At 37.5% G+C, this 17773-nt stretch overlaps 1 protein-coding gene across 15 annotated transcripts in view; it reads right to left on the reverse strand.

Annotated features, from left to right (window-relative positions):
* The window catches only part of MAGI2 (membrane associated guanylate kinase, WW and PDZ domain containing 2), a 739872-nt gene that overhangs the window by 137440 nt on the left and 584659 nt on the right, over positions 1-17773 (reverse strand). For 14 of the 15 annotated variants that reach the window (XM_057422525.1, XM_057422520.1, XM_057422530.1 and 11 more), the window contains 2 exons: positions 11515-11636; positions 9881-10063 (listed from right to left, as the gene is read on the reverse strand). In XM_057422525.1, coding sequence (XP_057278508.1) covers positions 9881-10063; positions 11515-11636 — 305 coding nt within the window. Of the gene's footprint in view, positions 1-9880; positions 10064-10768; positions 10898-11514; positions 11637-17773 lie in introns of all 15 variants that reach the window. The other variant, XM_057422529.1, reaches the window with a different exon arrangement.

A 17773-nucleotide genomic window follows, 5' to 3' on the forward strand; every position in this document is an offset into this window, starting at 1 on the left:
TTTCCATTACAGGTTTTTAAATAAACAAGGCATTTTTTAAAATGTCAGAACCATCAGTTACAAAGAGGCAGTTGCGTAAGTGCTGGAATAAACTTTGCACTTCTTACAAAGGCTATGTGAACAGCTGAACAGGGTCAGATGAGAGGTGCATCTCTGCTAATGTCTGGATTCTGGCAATAGACAGTGAAAGATGCTTTAGAAGTGAACTCAAAACAAAATTGCTTGAAATGTCTGTGTAACCCCCATTAGTTAAAGGTTCACAGAGCTCCTGGAAAATGATTTCTATGCCTGAAAATGTTTCCTCTTCTCTAATGTGACTATTTTTACCTTATGCCATGTGTCAAACGAGAAACTCAGAGAATGACAAAAAATTCATCTACATATGATTAAACATGAATTTCTGCTTTAATGTATACCACATAATTGGACATATACAGTATTCGGCCTAAATATCTTAAGCTGAACTCCATTAGACTTCTCCTCACTAACATTTGTAGTAGTTATGATGAGAATTGCTAACTGCAATAATTATTGGACTTTACAAAAATGACTATATTTCTCCTTTTGGATGGGGACATTCAGGTACAGGGATGTTAACTTTAAGTTGTTCAAGCAAAATATTTGGTAGCTGTCAATAAAGATATTTCACATTCTAAATATACAGCAGAAATTGTATCTTAACAGTTATCACTTACTTTATTCTTAAATTTTCAAAGGGTTTAAAATTTGCTTTAAATTTTAGCTTTAAAATTTGTTCTCAAATAATAGTTAAATGCAAATGAAAAGCTGAATTTCTGAACTCCCAGATTTTAATGCAGACTGTATTTGGTTGCACCAACGTGGAAGTGGAGGTGATTATGCATTCTTAATCTATTTAATTTTTAATACAAAATAAAGAAAAACCTCTGAAACTCAGCTGAATGTTTACTTTCTGCTTTGAAAATTGAAAGGTAAAATAAAGCCCTATATGCCAAAACAACAAAATTAAAAAGAAATCATAGGTGACATGACTGATGATATTGAAAAATACACTTCTAGATTATTAATTTTGTTAGTCCAATCTGAAGTTCTCACTTTCCCTGTCACCTCTTTATATTCTAGATAGAAGCTCTTTCACCCTCCCAAATCATTCTTGTTGAGAAACAAGATGTCATAATTTATTGAATGAAATATTACATGAGATGATGATGACTGTTATTTTCAATGTGTATTTTGGTCTCTTCATACAAATAGACAAATCATGAGAGATATATGTTAAAAATATTTGATAGGAAGAAAGTTATTTCAGCAACTGCAGTGCTTTTGGCAGCCACTGAGTTCACTGCAGACTATTTACTTAATTGGAAACTTGCAAAACTTACAGAAACTGTCCTAATAACTGTAAGGATTATGACAATGTATTTATTATCTCCTGGCCTATGTTAAATATCCTAACAGCAGAATCTGCAGATTTTGTATGATGGAGTTCATACAAAGTGAAGAATGAATCTATGGGCTTTTGAGATTTATCATACACACTTGTGTTGTGTATGACATTATGAACAGTAAAATGGGATAAAAATATATTAGTATGTGATAGTAGACAGAAAAAATCTTTTAAAATTGCTTCTGCTTTTGTATTTTGCACACTGCAATATGTATGACATAGTTTTAGTATCCTTGTTTACACTTTTGGCCTTTGCAGCCATGTTTTCCATGGAGTCAGACTTCGAATTAAGATGCAAGTGAGGCTGCACATACTTGAATAATTTGTGCTCTAAATATTCTCTTTGATTTTTCACCTTTACTCTTTTGTATTTTAATTTACCATGTTTCTTGATTTCTCTATGACCTCATTCTCTGCTAAGATAAGCTCTTTAGAGCACCAGCAGATTTCAGTTTATTCTTCTTACGGAGCTTGAGAACGACGTCTTTGGTTAAACAGAGAGTATGTGTCTTGTGTATATGATTTATGTTGCATTTGTTCATAAAAGACAGAATTGTTTATATTATTATAGATCATATCTGCATTATGCTTTCTCTTCCCAACAAATCGCTTCACCTTCGGCTTCTGAGTTAATAAAAACAACTGCTGTAGAAACCTGGTCAAAGGAGAAACAGTTAGATTAAAAGACAGAGCTGTGCATGTGGAATGTTGCCTGGCTGGACGTGTTCAGACCTCAGCCACCTTTAATCAAACATATTCAACTTTCTACAGTCAGTGCTGGAAGAATTACTCAAATGGTTTAGCCATTAGAATTAAATTACTACATATAAGCAGATCTGCTTAGATACTCTCTCCAGCACAAAATTGGGTGGTACACTTACATAACCCAGAACTTCACCTGTTTATATGTCCAGTATTTTACCGTTTCATGTAGCAAGTGTGTATTACCATTCGTAGGACTCACAAACATAGGTCAAATTATAGTGTCAACAATTGTGATTTGCTTTCAAAATACAGTGCCATAAACCATGCATTCTATGAGTTGTCTCCTGTGTATAAACACAGATCTTATCAAAGCAAAATGAAAGATTGCTGTTCTTTTCAGATTTGTGCTACATTTCTGTGTACTATCTGGACTTGAAAAAAAAAGAGTCTTTTGAAGAAGAACCACTATAGGAAAGAAACAAGTTATATATATTATTCAATTCTAATATTGGTATATTCTTTCTGGGTACCAATAATACCTAAACCAAAATATTATAGGTGGCTGAAAACAACCATCAGATTTCTTATAATGCTGTTGTTGGAATGGTTAAATGAGAGATAATTAAGCCTATTATGTTTAAAAGGGTTGTTGCTGTTTCTTTGATGTGATCATAAAACCACAAGTGTGAGATTTAAACTGGGCTAGGGGAAACAAATATCCTTAAAATTGTCAGAAAAAGGTTATTATTACAGTAATGAATCAATCACTGCTTGCTGTAATAGATGATAAGGAAAAATAAAGCAGTCTAATGACACTCTTCTTAAGGCATTGAATGAGGGATGCGGTTGTTTAAGTAGGTGTCTAATATCATTTATGACAGCCTTGGGCACTTGAGATGTTCATATAGGATTTGCAGGTATGACATAGACTTACAATAGACTGCAGCATGGAAGGGCAGGAGGAGGCTATGTGGGATCTCTGACACTTTTAATGGCACTAGACACCTATGTTTACACAACTGAATTGCACCCCAAATGTTGTCAGTCTCAGTTGTCCACCGGAGGCAAACTTTTCCTCCCTTTTGACACTGTATTCGGGCATCTGTGTTCCTTAATATGATGCTTTGAACCACCTCAAATTAAGGTATTAAGCCTAAAGCTTGAGATAGAAGATTCCCCAAATTCCTAAATTATGGCAAACCTTAGGGCTAAACCCCAAAATATGAAGTCAGAGACCACTGAATTCCATTTGTACTATTAATGCAAAACCAGAATCATCTCATGAAGACAAGAAGTTCCTAAGATTTTTTTCTCATTATTCCTGTGATTTAAAGAACATTTTGTCCATTTTCAGATACTCTGTTGCAACTACTCTTCCAGTTTGTATAAATAATTTTAATTGAAGACTTCAAGGGAAGAGCCAAATGACAGCTAAAAAGAATCAATAGCTCTCTTTGTATCTCAAGGAATATTTATGCAAAGTGGAATGGTTTTAATAGGAAAGATTTGTATGCAGTGCTTAATGAATGCTCTGTAACTTGATAGATAGGTAACATGGACTCAAGCTCGAACTCTGTATCAGGCAGAACAGCTAGGACATATGGATTTTCTGCACCTTGGGGAGAACACAGGCTACTGAATATCACACCAGCTAATCAAAGAAATCTGACATGATGCATGCAAACACCTGAGACGTAGAGAGTAACAGGCATGGTATACAAAATATGGATACACTTTCTTAGTCTAGGTCACCTCTGTTCTGGTTCTCATTCAATGAGTTCCTAACAATCTGGTGAGTACCGGAAGAATAAAAATATGAAGAAAACCCTAAAAGAGGTACTTCATGAAAATTAGAATTCAGTAAGATTGTGACAGAAGTGGATACTTTCCCCAGGTCTTTGATTAATGCAAGAAGAAATTTATAGATATTACTGTGACCACTGTAGCATGTTCATTTTAAATGAAAGCAATAGAAACAAATGAAAAATATAATGGAAAACTAATATTAGAAAAAATAGCACAAGTACTAAAGATTTCTAGCAAGCTAAGTGCTATCTTCTGGTCTTTCTATTTACATGCAGAGTTCAATGAATTGCTTAAAGTATGGAAGAAAAGGGGACTGAAAAAATATCTTTCTGCTGCCAAGCTCTTAATTGCTATTAATATTCCTAAAGCGCAAGTCGTCTTCTTACTGTTACCATCAAGCACTCAAAACCACAAGTCACATCCCTCTCCCAGCAAAAGTGAGTTATCAATACATTACATAAAACAAGTAGTAGAATTGGCATATCTTTTCCTTTGCTTTCTCTTTGAGACCTCTTAAGTATGATGTGGTCGTACTTCAGAGATTTCCTCTGCAACTAGAGGAATATAAACTTTTACACTGCAAAATTTAAACGAAGATTCACATTTAGTCACCTTTTTGGGAAAAAAAAATACAAAGAGCTGAGCTTTAAAGAATTCTTTTTACATAGCCATTCAGGATAAAATTGTGAGGACTAGCAACATTGCATCAGTCTACCTTCTCAGAACTTGTGATTAATTTTACCCATACGTATTTTGAACAGTTTCAGCATTAGTTATTTGAGATACACAAGCTTTTATGACAAGAATTATAAAGTGGATTGAATGAAGTGGGATGCTGTGTACTTCATAAAGGAAAAATAAGTGAAGTGCAGCCCTTAGATGTCCATTTGCCTCAGCTATGAACTAACAGGGAATCTACTGGCTTCATCCTCATGCAGGGTGTAAAGACCACAACATTCACATTGCAGCTCCAGTCTCATGACCTCTCACTCACCTCTCCTTGAAAAGCCAAATTACCTCGTGGAATGAAAGAAAACTGGTTTTAGAAAACCATGTTGAGGTTCTACCAAATAGTTACTCCTGTTTGGTTCACAAAAAGGAAAATGTAACTTGTATCACTGGTGAAAGGAAGTGTAGGTGTTGTGGCTGAACAGAGAATGCAATGATTTTGGTTGTCCATGATGCAAATACAGTTTCTGCTGTGTTTTGTACTGTTTCCTCAGCTGCCTGTGCTGGAGGATATAGGAAAACAAGCAGTGAACATAACACAAATCCACATCGACCGGTCTAACACAGTGGTGCAGTTACTCCAATTTAATTACATTGAGAGGAACCTCAGCTTTTTGAAAAATCCATCAGATATAGAAGACCTTTATGGCCCACAGATAGCAGCAAGGCCACGGGTCACTCCTTCCAGTGTTTCTAACCACTGGCTTATTCCCTTTGGAGATCTCTCAGGTGCAGCAGAAATTCTGAGTGATAGATCTCTAGAGTCTAGATCTCTAGTCTCTAGACTTTACCCTAATTCAGTTAACCAGAAGCAGTACATGTCTACTCATATAGTAAGTGTAGACATCTGTCTTGTAGATATCTGTATCTGACAGCTGAACCTTTTCTTACATTTATGAATTTTTATGTGTAGGACACCTTAACAAATAGATTGAAGCTACCATTCCTGAGAGAATAGCATGTAAAAAAGCCCAAGTCTGCATTGTTTACACTTGGGGCTGGCCAAGTGTATGCTTGGCTGATGAAATGAAAAAGCATGAGCTTTTTCCTATGCTGAGCTGTGACAATTTATCACAGATGTATATATGTTTCTGGAAAGTTCAACCTGGAATGATCACAGCTATTCATCATTCAGAAGGGTCATCAACAGACTCAATTAACCGCTTGTTCACCATGTCTTTGAGCTGTTTCCTGGAAACTTTCACCAAAGGAATGGGAACGTGCTGAAATATGCAGAGTGAGGATCTTTCCCAAGCCTGATTATGTGGGAGTGTTTCAGTTTATCTAGTCCACTGAATAACCTTGAGAATTGTAGGGAAGTTTTTGCCTTTGCAGCTTGAGCTTTTATCTGACTCAGCTGCAGGCCTAAATCTTTGTTTGCCTTAGAACAGCAGTCATTCAAAATCACTCACTGTATAAAAATCTCTTCATGTAGATACAGTCTTTTACCAGTGATGTTTACTCAGCATTTTAATGAGATTCAGGGGCCTCTTAAATGCAGTTTTCTATTGGTAGCATGAGGCTTCAGACAAGACAAAGCAGTGTAACCTCTCAGGAAAGAATGTGGTATCAGCTCTTAGGCTTTCCTGGGGTAAACAAGAGGTACTGTGGAGTGTAATGCTCATATCCAGCAGCTTGATTGAGCTCCAAATGCTAAAACATGTCCTAGAAAGACATTTGCAGTATTATTAACAGCCATTAGCTCACAGATGCTAGATTTACATGAGGACATAATAACCCTTAGGAATTCTGAAACATCTGGTAAATGGGATCAGGAATGCAATTTTGGCTGGTTTTGATGCATCCACTGAGATGTGGTCCCTCTGAGTCTGCTTGTGAGGTTTGTTGTGGGTCCGGGACAATTATAGCCAGCTCTTAGTGCCCAGCACTGGGAACTGAGTGATGGTGTCAGATCACCAGGGCCTTAGATATCTCTTATTGCATCTCAGTGCACTCAGTTTGCCTCTCTGCTTTAACTGTCTGAGAGCATCACAGCAGTGTCAGGCAGCTTCTTCTATGGTTCAAGGGATGAAATCCAATATTGCTTCATTCTGAAACCTGTAGGTGAAACCACTGCCTTGTGGTTGTTAAAAGGTGACAGTAACATCTTATGTAAGTTCACCCTTGTCTTTGAATGACATTTGTATCTGACCCCTAAATTAGATTGTGGGTGGAGAAGTAAAACAAAAGTACAATATTAGCTTTATATGAGCTTGTTTCTTTAGCAATTTAGGATTGTTGCATTGGTGTCTTCAGCTTGAGGCCAAGACCAAGTAAGATGAAGGGGATGCTGCCTTTTCTTCCTCTTTTCCCCATATCTGATGCAGGTCTGAAACACTAGAATTTTATTTACTGCTTGACCTCCCCCCCTCCCCCCCCCCCAAAAGAAAAAAAGTATCATCCTTGCAAGGGAAGCACTAGCAACCTGGGTATAAGGGTGGTGATCCTTTTCATAGTGCATTGTTGAGCTTTCTACTATGATGCTCTGCTGCCTCAATAGGATATTTTGATCAATCCTGTGATTATGATCATAGCTGGAGTGCACATAAATGGTACAACACCACACAGTTTGTGTCAAAAGAATAAATGCAATGTATTTTGAAAGTTCTATTCATCGAGTGATGCCTACCGAACAAACAAAAGGTACATATGTAATTTCAAATAGTTTTAAAAAATAAGATTTTAATAGCTTCATGAACAAAATGCTATGCTAGAACCTGGGAAGCCTTCCTGGCTCCAGTTGATTAGATTGTAAAATGGTCTAACAGTGAGAGAAATCCTACTTGAGGAAGTGTGAAAAGGATTGGATATCAGGAAATACAAGCACTGCTGAACAGCGCTTTGAGAAATATTCTGACTTTAAATATCTTTTTTCAGTTTATCATTATCATATTTAGAAATCACTTCAAATACTCACAGAAACCATGTTAGACGCCACAGTCATTAGTCTGTGATTCTCTAATTACTTTACATCAGAACTCTGTCACTCTTCTAAAAACTTAGTACATCTGAGGCCAGAATTTATTCTGAGATGTAATTTTGTACATATTGGGCTCACGTAATTATACAGCAATTATGTATTTGAATGTACATTTCTGTCATGCATTCTTAATATAGTTGAATTAATTACCTCCCCAAAAGGAAATCAATGTTGTTTCTATGCATTTTAAAGCGCATTTTTCCTATATATACTTATCACAATCCATGACTACAATTATCACCATCAATATTATTATGACTCCAATTTCAATTTCAACATCAAAATCACAACAATACTCTCTTTTTCAGAGAAAAGAATGCCGTATGAACAAGTTCACCAATAACCAGCCCACACTTCAAATGTATTATCAACTATACTTGAGTGCTGGGTCTAAGAATGCTAAACCATGACAAACAAGGAAAATACCTCATCCTGTGTGTTAGGTAATATAAAAATGCTAGGGAAAATGACATTCATGTTACTAAAATCTCCTGAACTTCAGGAACTCTGTTGTATTATTTGTTCACTTAGTCAGCTAATTTAACTTTGCTCTTGGAAACCAAACTGCATTAAATTAAAATCACAACTAGAATTGAGAATTAAAAAGCTGTTAGACTAGTTTCTTTATAAAACTAATAGCACCAATCTATATTATACTTCTTTCTTACATTTCACTTCTTTCTAAGTTCTCTGTTTACCTATTTGTCATCAGATGCTGGCTGTAATAAGATTTGAGGCAAACTGTCTGTATTTTTAAAAATAATACTTTTCACAACCTTCCCACTTCCTAATTGAGAAGTCCTGGAGAGTCATACAGAACAAATTAGAGTTCAGGGTGATTTATTCTGAACATACACAGTCCAGATCATTCCTTTGCTACAGCAGAAGAAGGATAAAAGGACATTTCCAGAAGAATCACTTGGGACTATTCAACCCACATTGTTTGTGCCTCTGTGCTTGTTTCTGCCTCCTGTACTGTAACACTTTGCTGTTGTGGTCCATCCACAGTGATCTGCCACAAGCTAGAAAATCCCCTTTATCTTCACAGTGACTTTGGACACCATGAACTTGATTTTCTGCAGAGGCAATATAAATCCCAAGCCATCATTTCTTCCACAAAGTCTTGGTGAGAAATGGAAGGAAAAATTATGCACATGTCCCAGTAGTGATGTGCAGCCTACCTATTGATCTGGGGAACACGGATTGCTGGGGAGAGACGGTACACAGCCACAGGGCGGTATGAACACGGAACTGCAGTCACTGGAAACCAGTTGCATCAATATAAACCACACTTGGATCTAAAGAACAAAAATCTTCACCATGGGTGTGGGTAAGTACTGGGACAGGAGTCCACAGACGCTGTGGGATCTCTGTCCTATAAGATTTTCTAAAGTCCCACGAATGAAGCTCTGAACAACCACAAAGTTAACCCTGCTTTGAGCAGCAGGGCAGTGAGTGGTGGTCCCTGCCAACTCTAATTATTCTATTAGAATAATTCTGACATTCTGAATGTCTTCTCCTACAGGACCTGGCTTGGAAACTGAGTGAATCTTCCTCCAAAAATACTTCATTCAATCATAGACCTGATGTGAACCTGCAAACCTTTAAGATAGTGGTTTCCAATCTTTATCAATCTGTGGACATGAAAATATTTCCTGTGGTAATCAAGATCCTAAGAGCAGCTTGAAATCGCCTAAGAGGAAGTTTGTTTTATTTAGTTAGTTTTCACAGATTCTTTATTAGTAGGCCACAGATGCTTAGCTGTCCACACGCCACACTGAAAACTCTTGTTTTCATGGTTCTAATGAAAATGTTGGATCAGAATCAACTTTGACTACTTTGCAAAACCATCCTTTCTAAAGAAATAAATTTGCACTTAGTAGTCTGTGCTTTCTCCGCCTATCTCCTTTTCTTTCCATGCACAGACTCCCCTCGAATAAACAGCCTATAAACCAAAGAACATTGTATCCCATTTTTATATAGGAGCATGCAGAGATCTTTTCTTGCTTAAAATATTGTGAAATGGGAAAAATAAACTACGTGGCATTATTAGAAAGAAAAATCACAAGAAAGTTTTATCTGACAAGTTTATCTTTTCTGATAGAAAAGCTGGTTTACACATTAACAGAGAAAGACATATGGAAAACTGCATGCATTCATGGAGAGAGTGAGACTCAGAAATCTGTGTCTCCATCAACTTCTCATATAAAAGAACAGAGAACCATCTTAATTACCTGTTTCCATTTTCCCATCTTGTGCTGCAGGCCCATCAGGGATTACACTCTTCACCTGGAGAAACTCATCTGGCTCATCCCCACCAATGATGGTAAATCCAAAGCCCATGTTGCTTTTCTTAAGAGTTGTGCTGAGGAAAGTCCCCTTCAGCTGTGATGCATCACGGGTGAAGAGTGGTTTTTCTACATCAGTCAACACAAAGAAGAAAGGCAAAAGTTCTGATCTAGGCACAACACAGTGGGGACAGCAGATAACAGTACTGGCTGATAGCAGGTGACAGTGTATAAAACCCAAGGAAATAAAGAGTGCAGGCATTCCAGGAAAATAATTTTTGTGAGTTCTTGTATTACTACAAAGCTTAAAATGTATTTCTCATCTGTGGCAGATCAGCCTTTAGCAGGGAATTACAAATACTCTCTCATATTAGAAACACATTTAGAAGTGGGTATTGTGTAGCTAAAATAATTACAACAATAAAAATTATCTGTGAGGTAATTTTAAAACCTCTTTCCTAACCCCAAAATTCAGCTTCGTCTACAAAGTAACACATTCTCCATAATTTCCCTCCCAACCACAATAAGGAAAATATCCCCTGAATATCTCATTCCATTTCTTAACAAGCAGCGCTAAATGTCAGGTGAGCTTTTTCCTCCAAACACATGTGGCTTTGGCATCCAACAAGTGACACACATAACTGCAGTGCAACCTTCATGCCCCCCTCTCCATGTGCATCGGTACGTGGTGCAGGTGATGGGGGCTCCCTGTGCCTCTCTCCCATGCTGAGCTTGGTGAGGATGGGTAGGAGGAAGGTGCAGAGGCTGTGACTTCAGCTGCTCTCGCTATGCCCACAGTGGTGGGGCTGGGCTGGGCGGCAGCAGAGGACATACCGTGCAGCCTGCGCGTCCCGGCGGGGGCACACCAGCACTGGGACAGGTCATTCACGCTGTGGGACCTCTTGGGAGCGGGGCGCAGGTGGGTAAATTTGGGTCTAGGTAAGGTTGATGAGAAGCTTTCTACTGTTACAAAGGAGAACAAGCCTCATTCTCTGGCTATAACTTTATGTTAAAGTTTATTCATCTCTACCAATAGCTTTTGCTGCTTATACAGCTCATTTAAAGCACATTAATTTTGGCATTACCAAGAGGCTGTATTCTTGTAAACTCCTATAACAAAGTGCTTGAGGCTTTTAACTTAATTGATGCTTGCGAGATGAACTAGCATAGAAACATACCAAACATCAATTAACGGTAATTCAGAGAAAGTACAATTAATTACTTCAGTGTTGCCAACCTCGGGTGCTCAGGAGAGAGTTGTATATTCCCAAGGATAGAATTTATGATTTTATTTAGAAAATTACTTCAGGGCTTTTATTGTTCTGTGTCTCAGCTTTTAGGAAACACTATGGTCAACTTTTCTGTCATTTCTCTGTGCCTCTGAAGATTAGACCGTTTTAGGTGGCTCCTGAGTCCCTCAACTCTGGGACTTGACAGGGGAGAAAAATGCTAGGAGATAGGTCATAACACTGTGAGTACTGGCAACACTACTCTTTTAATCAGACTGACAAAATCATTGTCACATAAACAAGAGAACAGGATCTTTCATCTTCAGTAAGATAGCTGACACGGTACTGTACCTCGGAAACCTTGGGCCTGCATAGGCTTTGTTCCAAGTTCTGCGTTGGGCATGTTATGCTGCTGTAGCTTCCTTTTTGCTTCTAGGACAGGGTTTTCAAATTGTGTTCTTCTATTTATGTGGCTGGAAAAAATTTGGTTTTGATTAAAAACTGCATTCAGTTGGGAAAAAGATCATTTTCACAGTAGGATACCGTATGTGACTTAGGTGTGTGTGGTTAGACAGCGAAATCATTATGAATCCCTAGTGGGCTTGAGCATGTCCCTTATACTCCACACAATTTTGCTGGGGATCAGAAACTCACGATCTAGCACACTGCATAATGAACAGCACTAAACATCCTTTCATTTCAATATGCTGAACTCTGAGACAGAGGAATGGTTTCGATCTATGGGACTACATACTAAATAGCAGTACTGACTGACAAAGACAGTTTTGCACGTTTTTAGCACAAGCATTATTCTGTGCATGATTCAAAGGGTATGAACCAGTTTTGTGCATTATTATCTATTAGCTGTAAGTGGAATTACTTAATCACGTAAAGAAAAGGTAAAGCCTAGGACACAGCGTGATTTTATGATTGTAGCTTAGAAATAAATCTAACATAGGAAATACACCGAAGATTATTTCTTTTTAATTCTATCTATTTATCTACTCAGCTGTAGAGAAAAATTGAATGTTGCAGAAACTAAGTCAGACAGTAGATTAGAACTACATAGATAAATATATGAAATATAAGAAAAGCTAATGTACACATTTTTCTTTATGTTTTCCATTTCCTACAGCAGCTCAGTAAGTATATCTCTGTCATTACACCACTAATTTTCTTTATTGTGTTTAGAGCTACTATCTTAACTACACACTCACCATATCCTTGATTTTCATTCTTTAATTGATAGAATGCATTTTATTAACCCTGTCCTGTGATACGTTTCACGTTTTCTGAAGAAAACAAAACAATTTAGTAGGCTGCATCAAACAACTCTGCAAGATAGGATCACAACTGAGAAAAGGGCTTGCGCTGTAAAAGTTCTGGGGAAATAAATACATTGGTACAGAAGGGCAAGTTTTCAAACATGTCACTACTCTTTTGTGCTCACTGAGGTACTATTTATCGAGTTCTTCTGAAAATCCAATCCCAGTCATGGGCTTTAGGCACTTGGAGAGGTGACCTGGGAACTTTTGAAACTCTGAAATACTAAAAAGTGTACAATACCTTGAGTTAATATTGAAATGACCTTTTATGCCACATTAAACACTTCTCAGGTCCCTTGGGATTCAGATCCTACCCCTGCTTCAAAGGAAGCAAGTAGAATTGCCATTAAAAAGTGAGGTAGAGGAAAGGCAGCAAGTCCTGTGGGAGTGTGGTACACCTGGAAAATCAGGATTTAGTGGCCAGAGATAAGGCTATAAAAAGATTTTCAGTCATGTAAAAGAATAACTGATTTAATGAGAGGAATTAAATGTGATAAATCCTGGACTTGCTACTTTCTTAACAGGGCTATAACTCGTTCAAGTTGTGCTAACTTACTCTCATACTCTAAAATTTTGATTAATAGTTCTCTTGTAAATTTTAATCTATGCTGCAGACAGAGAAAGTCCTTTTTCGTTTCTTTCCTTCTTCAGTCAGGCTGTTTAAGAGTGAAAGCTTTCCTTTCCTAGATTTTTGCTTTCTAGCTAGGCCATGCTATCATTGCCAAAGTCTTCAGCACCTGTGTCTATCACAAACACAGAAACAAATGATGGAATGGAGACAAACTTCACCAGTTAAAAATGGAGAAAGACAAGACTTACATGTATTAAATAGAGTAATTATCAACTACTAACATAAGCATGAAAAAATTTTCATGCTACCACCTATCATGTGATATATTTCAATATTGTAAAGGAAACACTACTTCTGCCATTACACAAGGCAATAAAAGCTACATAAAGTTCTGATCACCTATGACAAATTAAAATAAAATCATAAAAGATTTTACAGGAAGAACAGTGAAAAAGAGAGTCTTCTATGATAGAAGACCAAAGGAGTTTTACCTTTTTATTCAAGCAGAATTAATTCTGATATGTAATTGCATTCTGTGAACACATTTGGAAGTAAATATTAGAATGCATTAAAGATGTCAAGATTCCAGTCTTGAAATCCGTAGGCTTCATATAACCACAAGTGTGAAATTATGCAACAGCTTACAATAGCAGATATAGGGTAAAATATCTAGTGTGTTTTATGCTACTGTTTGATATGGTTAAAACCAAGGTTGCTACACTGAGTTAACTGCTTCAACATAGGTAACAGTCTTATTTCGGAGGCTCTAAAGTAACCTGGCCTGGTCTTCGGCTTCCCTCCCAGAAAAGCATGGGTTTCCCATAGTTTTTGTTCTATATTGCACAGATATAATGGATATCCGAGACCACACTACAGATCTGCATTTAGGATCCTTAGTGTCTAAGGACTATTCTTAGTGTCATGCTATAAATGCAGGGCACATCTCAGTGCCACAGGAGACCTCTTGCAGAATTGTTACAACTTATATGTAGTTCTGTGATATATAAAAGGATAAGATTTTAGCTAACATAGGATGTGTCTGTGGCTCAAGGAACAGCAGTTCTGTTATCAAGGAACAGGATCTGTTATCCACTGCCTCTCTACAGTTTCTAGGTAGAGCTGTGGTTTAGTCCATTTACACATAAATATCTTCAGTAATGGCTACCCTGAAAATAACCCTTTTGTCCTAGTAGGTCAGACAGGAATATTAGCAGAGGTACTTGAAGCACCTCAAGTTGTTGATGAAATTCATGCAATTCTTAGCTCCAATTTATTCAGATATTTTGACTGTTTTATGGTAGCATGCAGTCTTGAAAGATCAAAGTGAGGATTTCAACAAAATTAAGCAACTGCATTTAAATGTTGTGTCCAAAAGGAGTCAGATAAAAGAAAATTATACCCATGATCAGTTATTTTTATCAGTCAGTAGCACTGGATTTATGCTTCTAGACTGATAAGACATGAAACACTTCCCTTTCATGCAATTTTAAGTGCTATACAGCTTCATGATAAATCAGAAAAATTGTTACTCATGAATTTACCTGAGAAAGAAGTTATTAGGCTAAGTAGTTCCCTTGAAAGGACATTCTAGCCTTTCATCTAGCTAATTCAACTGCATACAAAATAGATATTACTAACCTAGGCCTTAATAAGACAAGCCAAATGCAAGTTTTACAGATGGTTACAAATAAATGCTTTTGTGGTTAAAATGGATTTTGGATGTGATAAAAAATGTATTGCTCATTGCTTGCAGTATCTAATTCAGTGAGCATTTTTATATTTTCTTCCTTTATTTTATTCAATGCATACTAAACATAAAAGCCTAATCCAAAGACAAGAATCCAACTAAATTCTCCAAGTGCCAATGTGGCTGCACAGAAGAACCGTGGTGCCTTTTATCTGCTTTCTAGTCCTAGGAATCCTGCATTTCCCTCTGCAGAGAAGAAGGGTGGTCAGTGCTGTTGTCCTCTCTTAGCTCGCTGTATGCTAACTGGGGATAACCCCTCAGAGGTAGGATTTGTTCTGGGGCTGTATTTACCTGTGAATTCGAAACACTGTCTCGTGTTATGAGGAGGTATTGTCACCACCAACCAGGATGCAAGACAGGTATCATTCTGCCGTCTCATCAGTGATTGTGGCCAGGCTAAGTTGGCTTTGTGTTGGAGTTTCATGTTAGATGTGCTTAAGACAACTGAAACACATTCTTAGGAAACTTATGGGCCTATTATTTGCCTACTATGCAAAGTTTAATTGATGGGCAAGATACTGAGCCTTACCAAAATGTCTAACCATGTGCATCAGCAGAAAGAGTTTAACGTATCTTCTTACTACGTTAATCCATGGAATTTTTTGGCAGCTTGTGACTCTAACTTTTGAGATTCTTGCCTATAACCTACCAAAGTAATTCTGAAGATCAGGATGCCTAAAAGATGGACATTCTGATACATAACTTGTTAGTGCCTAAGTCCTTTTTACACTCACATTTTTCAGGTACTAGTACTCTATGTTGACAAAAAAACTGAAGTTTTTCTATTTGAGTGTTGTCAGAAACTCTTAAGTCAAGGAGGTGAATTTGTTACCTGTATGGCTAATTTAGCTGTTCTATTAAGAACGCAGTGCCTGGAAATTGAGTTTTGTGTTCTAGTTAATCATCCTTAAAGGGGAAAATAATCTTTCGGCAATTAGAATGCAGAAAGACCCAGCACACTCTAATAACCATATTCTCTCCATTGCCCTGCACAGCTAAGTGTTGCTAGTTCTTAGTTTATAAATTAAGGGAAAATTGCATGAAAGTTAACCCGTGTGTAGCAAACACTTCTCATTTATGTCAAATGTCTGCACCTTACAAATGAAGCCTGGATCTGCATAACACAGCAAATGAAAACTTTAATAAAGCCTCACACCTACATTCATGCATGATTGGGAAAGGAAGTGATACTGGAGACCTTATTTAACAGAACTTGCAAATATGTTGTGATTAGTCTTTATTAGCTTTACTAGTGAGACCCTTGAGGTTTTCCTTTGTTTCTTCTTTAGTTTTATCTCTGGTCTCAGAGTATTGGAGCTGAGCATGGATGGTCCTTTTAAGGTGAACCTGAGCCTTTCTGCCTCATTGCTCATCCTTACAAACTTCCCATGGGATACAAATATATCAGTAAGCAGACAATAAGCCCTTCTTTCACTGACAGCTTTAAAGGCCTGCAGGTGAAGTTGGACTGGACTTGAGTGTGTGAAAGCCTGTAATCTAACTTTTCAGGATTTAGCCACATTTATGATATAATTAAGAGGGTTTATCATAGTCTGATTTTATCCAGTTAAAAATGAACTCATCTGTTGAATACTGGTAATAAAAGAAGGTATGACTGCCGCTTCTTAGCATGAAAAATGGAAAGCAATCTTTGTTTCAAAGTTATTGAGCTCAGACAGCAAATTAAAGTACAGCTACATTTTACTGACTATAAAACTCCCTATGAACTTGGTGTGGCTGCAGTTTTAATGACATCCTGTAAATATCCATTCCACTTCTAAAACCCTCTGAGCCTCCAGTAAGTTTGATATATCTTTCCACAAACCTTATCTGTGGTAGGATTAATAAATTTGGCACAAACAGCCTTAAAGTATGCAATTGCATAATAACATCTGGGCCTGGTGCCTTGCGTCTGTTTACCCATGGCTGGACACGAAATGGAGATAAATACCCGTTCCCTTTCTGACTGCAGCGAAGTGTGAGCCTCATTTGTGCCAGAATGCCTTGGGCTGCGCAACAACCAAACGGGGTCTCGGTAAGATACTGATGCACAGGAATTGCACAACACCTGTTACTCCCCAAAACACATGAAAAATGACTGGGGCAGAACATTTACACCCAGCAGCTGCATAATTGCACATGCAGAAGTCTTTAGGGGAGGTTAAGTACAAAGAGATATGAGAACTCCAGCCCCTAGCTACTTAGGGACATCATAAAAGAACTCGGGCATAAAAAGAGAGGGTAATTTAATGGCATAACATAGGGACTTCAAAACCTACTTATCTTTTTGCTTGGATCTGGACTGACTCAGCTGATTTGGGCTGAGCAACAAAGCAGATGGAGCTGCTGGCTCCTTCACCTGAGGGCAGGGAACAGGCTGGGGACAAAGCAGCAGAGCAGGTGCTCCTGCATTTGGAGAACAGGACAGGAGTCAGCAGGGTAGTGGCCAAATGCTGTTTTCATTTGTTTGTTTGCTTTTAAGGAGGGCAAGGGAAGGTACATGGCATCCACAAGCTGCTGCTGTTACAGCAATAAAGAAAGAGGCACCTTTCATCTTCCAGACCTCCAGAAATCAGATCTCTTCTTGATCTCCCTGTCCAGCTCTACCCTGTGCATTTTAATAGCATCATATCCTGGGATGCATCCCCAGAATTTTGAATCTAGATCCACTCTGCATAAGTCCTATTTGCTGTATTAAGCTAAAAAAGCACAGAAAATCATCTCTTCAATTTTCTTATTTTATGTAGGAAGTGGCCAGAACAGGTTCTACCTATTACTTCAAATGAAAGCTTCATGTTGCCCTTTCGCACAGAGGAATAAGAAACATTTTTTCTTGTTTCATAACTAAAATAAAAACTTAAAAAAAAATGAAATCAAAGATTGTGCTATGAAAATAGAGATTTATATTCTTTTGTTTTCAGCTTCACTCTTAAGTACAAAATAAAACACAACATTCCTAAAATTTTA

Source organism: Pezoporus wallicus, unplaced genomic scaffold, assembly GCF_028554395.1.
Source record: "Pezoporus wallicus isolate ANWC-B61680 ecotype Strahan unplaced genomic scaffold, APGP_CSIRO_Pwel_v1 contig_3058, whole genome shotgun sequence".
NCBI classification, from domain to species: domain Eukaryota; kingdom Metazoa; phylum Chordata; class Aves; order Psittaciformes; family Psittacidae; genus Pezoporus; species Pezoporus wallicus.